The following is a 6,728-nucleotide window of genomic DNA, read 5'->3' as shown; positions in this document are numbered from 1 at the left end:
GATAGGGTCTCATGTATTTCAGGCTGGCCTTGAACTCCTTATTCAGCAGCCTCCATCTTCCAAATGCTAGGCTTACCACTGTGAACCTGTAACACCTCAACACCATCAGCTTCCCAATGTTCGTGTTACTTCTACTAAACTAAAAAATCCTGGTCTGACCTTTAAAAACCAACAACCAAAAAAAAAGAAAAAAAAAAAGAAAAAAAAAAGAAAAAGAAAAAGAAAAACAACAAAAGAATTGAACTCTTTATCAGGGAAACAGTGTAATGTCAAAGTTTGGGAGAGGATGACAGCGAAGGCAGGCTTTCATGACAGTGAAGGGACATGGGACTTCTGGAGGTATTGAAAAATCTCTGAATCTTAATTTTGGTGGTTGTGAGAAGATACACTTGTTAAACTGTAGAATCTGTTAAAAAAAACAAAAATATTACTGCATGTAAATAATACAGACATTAACTGATTTTTATGAGAGAGAGAGAGAGAGAGAGAGAGAGAGAGAGAGAGAGAGAGAGAGAGAGAGAGAGAGAGAGAGACAGAGAGAGAGACAGAGAGAGAGACAGAGAGAGAGCGCATGTGTGTATTTATACCATACTGCAATTATCATTATGTGGAGGTCAGAGAGAAATCTGTAGAAATCTCTCCTCATCATGTATAACTGGGTCCCAGGAATGTAACTCAGGTTGTTAGGCATGTATCCAGGAGCTTTACACACTAAGCAACTCTCTAAGCACCTACTATCTGATTAAAAATATTTTATTCTTTAATTTTTTTTTTTTTTTTGGAATTCCAGACTTTATCCTTCTCCAGGGACATCCTCCAATTGTTCCATATTTCATACATCCTCCCCCACCCCCTGTCTCCAAGAGGATGTCTCCACCTCCCTACCCTACCCTAGCAGACCTTCCACTTCCTGGGGCCCCAAGTCTCTTGAGGATAATGTGCATCTTCTCTGAATGAGTCTAGAGTCCAGACCTAGCAGTCCTCTGCTGTTTGTTTTGGGGGACCTCATATCAGCTGGTGTATGCTGCCTGGTGTGTGGCTCAGTGTCTAAGAGATCTCAGGAGTCCAGGTTAGTTGAGACTACTGGTCTTCCTAGAGGGTTGCACTCCTGCTTAGATTCTATTAGTTTTTCCCTAATTCAACCACAGAGCTCACCAGCTTCTGTTTATTAGTTTAGTATAAATATCTGCATCAGACTCTTTCAGCTGCTTGTTGGGCCTTTGGAGGGCAGTCATGATAGGCCCGTTTGTAAGCATACCATAGCATCAGTAATAGTGTCAGGTTTTGGTCTGCCACTGGACCTCCTTTTTCCCTCAGGCTCTTTTCCATTTTTGTTCCTGAAGTTCTTTCAGACAGGAACAATTTTGGGTCACATTTTATGACTGTGGGATAAAAACCCCATCATTCCACTTGATGTTTTGTTTTTATACTGGAAGTGGACTCTACAATTTCCCTCTACCTTCTGTTGGACATTTCATCTACGGTCTCTCCCTTTGTCTCCTGAGAATCTCTCACCTCCTAGGTCTCTGGTACATTCTAGAGGGTCCCTCCACCTCTTACCACCTGAAGTTAATTAAAAAATTTTTTTTAAGATTTATTTATTTATTATATGTTAGTACACTGTAGCTGTCTTCAGACACTCCAGAAGAGGGAGTGTCAGATCTTGTTACAGATGGTTGTGAACCACCATGTGGTTGCTGGGATTTGAACTCTGGACCTTCGGAAGAGCAGTCGGGTGCTCTTACCCACTGAGCCATCTCACCAGCCCCAATTTTAAAATTTAAAAGCTGAAATTATTCAGGGTATAACGGTCTGAATACCAAGCCAGGCCACAGAGTTAATATTTCAGAACTAATGTGGTATAAAGAGTATGACTCTCATAAGTTGATTAGAACATCTATACACACATCATTGCATATGGACAACAGGTGTATACATACATAATCAGGCACACCCATCCACACACTAAATAAATATGAAAAGTTTTAAATTTAATTCTCAACAGAAGAATCTCAAATGTCTGAGAATCACTTAAAAATGTTCAACATCTTTTGTCATCAGGAAAGTGAAAATAAAGCATTCCTGAAATTCTACATTACACCAATCAGAATGGCTAAGAAAAAACCTCAATTGACAGTAAATGCTGATGAGGATATGGAGAAAGAGGAACACTCCACCATTACTGGTGGGATTGCAAACTGGTAAAGCCACTCTGAAAATTAATCTTAGAGTACCTCAGAAAACTGGAAATAGTAATTCCTGAAGGCCCAGCTATACTGCTCCTGTGCATATACCCAAAAGTTTCTCCATCATACCAAGAACACATGCTACACTATGTTCAAAGAACCTTATTCATAGCCAGAAACTGGAAGTAACCCAATTGTCCCCCAACCAAAGAATGGATACAGAAAATGTGGTTTATTTATAGTATGGAATACTATTCAGCTCTTAAAAATGAGTACATCACGAATTTTCCAGCAAATGGATGGAACAAGAAAATATCATCCTGAATGAAGTATCCTGGATCCAAAAGGACATGCATGGTGCTTACTCACTGATAAGTGCATATTAGCCAGAAAGTAGAGAATATCCATGATACAACCCAAAGACTGAAAGAACTTTAACAAGAAGGAAGGTCCAATGGAGAATGCTTCAATCCCACTTAGGGGAACAATGTAATCATGTAAGGCAGAGGGAGGAAACTACCTGAGTGGAAGAGGGAGGAGAAAGGTGGTAAGACCATATATGTGGAAGACAGGAGAGAAGCCCAGAGGGCAGGGAGAATGAATGGAAATATGTAGCTACTGGGGGATGGGGTGGGGAGTGGGAAGAACCTTTAGAGAGTTCCAGAGATCTGGGTTGTGAGAGGTGCCCAGAACTCAGTGTGGGTGACCTTAGCCCAAATACCGAACAGTGTGGATATGGAACCTGGAAGAGTCTACTTTCAGTAGTTATATGGGGGCCCCAGTGGAGGGATGGGGAAACCAACCCACCTTCAAAAATTTGGCCCAGAATTGTTCCTATCAGCATGAAATGATGGGACAGATATGAAACAAAGAGTGAAGGAATGATTGACCAGTGACTATCCCAATGTGGGATCCAGGAGACTAGCATGGCTGTCCTCTGAGAGGCTATACCAGCAGCTAAGACAGATGTGGGTACTTACAGTTAACCATTGAACAAAGGCCTGGAATCCCTATGGAAGAATTAGGGGAAGGAAGGGGCCATAGGGAATGGTAACCCTATAGGAAGACCAACAGTATCAACTAACCTGGACAACAGGGAGCTCCCAGATACTAAGCCACCAACAAAAGCATATAAGGACTAGTCTGACTAGTCTGAGGCCCTTGGCACATATGTAGCAGATGAATCACTGCCTTTACTGGCCTCAGTTGGAGAGGATGCACCTAATCCTGAAGAGACTTGAAGTCCCAGAGAAAGGAGATGAGGGGACATGGGGTGACAGCTTCTCAAAAGCAAAGGAGAGGGAGGATAGGGTGAAGAACCCTGGAAGGAGGGACCAGGAAGAATGGGAATATTTTGGACATAAATAAATAAAACAATTAATAAATAAAATAATCTAAACAGCATATAGATTCCAAGGTCAAGACTAAAATACAGCACTAAAATAAAGTTATAATGATGTCAATATTTGTAACTGTATGACTTTTTATTTTTCTATATATACAAATAAATTATGACCTATTCAAAAATTTAAAAGGTTGGATATATATACTATATGCTTAATTGTGTAAGTAAGCTTTGTGATTTCATTGTGCCTTGAACTTCTAGCAGTTTCATTTGTCTACAGTATTGTTTGCACTTTTTAGATTGTGCAAAAATATAAATGACTGATACAAATGCAAAAGTAAAAATTCCAGACAGCACCGACTTCAAAACGCCTGGAATTACTAGAAATAAAGCTAAACAGTAGAACTTTCCTAAAGGATAAAGATGCACATGTGCATGTGACCACACCGTCAAAATGAACACTGGAACAGGAGTCTTCTCAGACTGTAATACCTGAGTCTAGTCACTAGATGCAACTGAGAATGTCTGATCCATCTAATACAAATCTGGCTAAGCCTGTGGGACCATTTCCAGAAATGGGGTAGATGTTTTTGACCTATCCTATTGACTTAAACTAATAATGCAGTTGAAAATTCCATAGATTATTTAGAGAGGCATATCCTGCTTGGTGGAAGTAAGCCACTGGGAATGAGTCCTTTGTGGTTGAATCTTGGCCTGGTCCCTTCCTCTTGCACCCAGATTCTGAAGACCAAGAGTTGAATATCTCTGGTCCAATACAACCTCCTATTATGAGGTAGAAAAAAATCTCAAATGATGACCTTAATAGATCCTTTCTATAAAACATCATTTTACTAAGGTCACAGCAGTAAGCCCTTACCTAAAATATACTCCTAAGTCTATGGAATAGGACTTAGGAAGACATGGAAGTTGTAGTTATTTGACAACCCAGGCAAAAACAGAATCTTCATAGAGGGTAGGCATCAGGACTGTCATATTCAATACTTAAAAAATAATCAGTGCTCAGTGCTGTGTTCATCAGTCAGAATATGTTTTTTGAATAAGTTTAAATAGACTAGAAAGAGGAAATTATGCCATATGTCTATTGTGTTCGAGAGACATAGGGGAAAAGGGAAGAACCCATGTTGTGAGAATGAGAGAGCACCAGGGGTGGTAGGAAGCAGGGAACATAGCTTTGACCTGTTGGACTCTTGAAATATCAACAGGTAATGCTAACTGCATGCAGCTGTTAGGTTTGCACAGTGCTTGCAACAGACTGCACAGGGTTATGTGGTTACAGGATCACAGGGAAGAAGTAGGGGCTCACCTAAAATCCAGGAGTACAATTAAGTATAAGATTTATAGTTTATTGCAGAAAGATTTGTTGTTGCAACAGTTCATTTTTACTGTCTTATCTCCAATCATAACAGTCCCAGTGAAGCAAAGGTCAGCACATCTCTGGCTTCCAAACTGAATTTTGCCATCTGTAGAGGAAGAATTTCAAGAGACAAAATGTAAATATCAGTGGGAAGAGTGAGTCAGTAAAGAGTCAGATGGAAGGTATGTCAGAAATACAAGCATAACTGAGGAGGCCTCTCTGGGACATTATCTTTCAAACCCTAACTTAACCCACAGGTGCAACTGTATTCCTAAAAGTGCTGAATGGAATTTTAGACTCCAATTCCTACAGTAACAGACTATATATTCACCCAGAAATTCCCTGAGTATCACCCAGACAACTTTCAAAACAATTTGCCTTCACAATTTGTTTGTTGGTCTGACAGTCAGTGGCAGCAATTACAAGAAGCAAAGGGGTCTTTTTCTTCTACGCTTACTGGCAAAGACATTTTCCTTCCATCTCTGCATTTGCTATCAGTATTCTGGAGCTGGATTCATCACTGTAGGGCAAGGAAGATGACTCTCAGAGGTCTCAGACCTTACATACCTTTAAGGGTTATGAACGAGGCACACTTCTCTCCAGGTCTAGCCTGACAGCAACCTTCTTTCCCCTCACAAATTCTCCGAGAATTCATCCTATCACATGTGATACATGTCAAAGCTGAAAAGAAAAATAATCCAGTGTAAGAGACTCATTCAGATTGCAAACTCAAGCACCAATGGGAGCTGAGCCTATGGATATGGCAAATAAAATAAGCAATAGCCAGGAAAGGAGCAGGCTGTATGCTGAGCTAACACTTCATGAAGGTTCATGATCAAAGGATTCTGAAAAGGGAAAGTTGGAGAAGAGATGGACAGTCCCCCAACCTCAAACTATGAGAATGGACCAAGTTATCAGAATGAGAAATCAAAGGTCTGATGTGGGGTGCCTAATGCATCACACAGCATTGTGTTTGTGAGGCATCTAAAAGAGAGAGATGGCAGAAAGGGACCCGAGTCTGATGTAGTCCGACAGGATTGTATTCACTGACACACACAGCAAAGGAAAATGTCTTTCCTACAAGAAATCCTCACAGGAATCCTGTTTTTAAATTTAGTGTTCTGTCACATCAGATTGGATACATCAATTTTTTTTCATTGTTTTCATCCTGGCAATGACCTTTATTTCTCACTTCCAATCAAAATTTATGCCAATTTGCATATAAACTGGAGGTACTGAAGATGCTTAAATATTTCAGAGAACAGATGTGAAGGAAGGTAGAGAGGAGGAGAAGAACAGGGTGGCAAGGAGTTGTACTACAGAAAGAACAGGGAAGTATCTTGCACAGCAGAAGCAAGGGGAGGAAGTGGATGTGGACATGGGAATGAGCAGGGTCAGTTTTAATGTTACTCAATTTCCTGTTCTCCACATCTCCAATGTCCTAACATCTGCTAGGTTCTTACCTTGCAGGGACATCACCAGCAAAGACAGGACCAGCAGGAGCTGCAAGACGTGCTTTCCCATTGCTGCAAGATTGATCTGCAGACCAGAAAGCAGCAGAGGAGAGGATACAGTGCTCAGGACCCATATCAGCGAGGCAGGTTTATATTGTAGCCTAAGTTAGGAGGGGCAGCCAATGGGATATTAGGAAATGGACTGAGCATATAGCCAGGGGGAGCATAGATACCACAGATTTTTACGAACTTCATGGTGCTATACAAGTCATCTGGAAAGCTTCCATTAAGGGAAACTTAAATTCAGGGACAACTGAGTCAGAGCTAATCTTCCCTCTGGTGTTCCCATGTCTTTTCAGGAATCTGCA

General features: G+C 40.8%; 1 protein-coding gene across 1 annotated transcript; it reads right to left on the bottom strand.

The window, feature by feature from the left end:
• Positions 1-232: 232 nt before the first annotated feature.
• Positions 233-6,485, bottom strand: Pate11 (prostate and testis expressed 11). Its single transcript, NM_001128510.2, has 4 exons — positions 6,370-6,485; positions 5,474-5,587; positions 4,856-5,012; positions 233-406 (listed from the first exon to the last, which is right to left on the bottom strand). The coding sequence occupies exons 1-3, from the start codon at positions 6,428-6,430 to the stop codon at positions 4,888-4,890; spliced, it is 300 nt and encodes a 99-aa protein (NP_001121982.1). The 5' UTR covers positions 6,431-6,485; the 3' UTR covers positions 233-406; positions 4,856-4,887.
• Positions 6,486-6,728: the final 243 nt, after the last annotated feature.

Source organism: Mus musculus, chromosome 9 (genome assembly GCF_000001635.26).
Source record: "Mus musculus strain C57BL/6J chromosome 9, GRCm38.p6 C57BL/6J".
Classification (NCBI taxonomy): Eukaryota; Metazoa; Chordata; class Mammalia; order Rodentia; family Muridae; genus Mus; species Mus musculus.
Note: the sequence above shows the minus strand (reverse complement) of the source record. Positions and strands in the feature narration are given on the sequence as shown.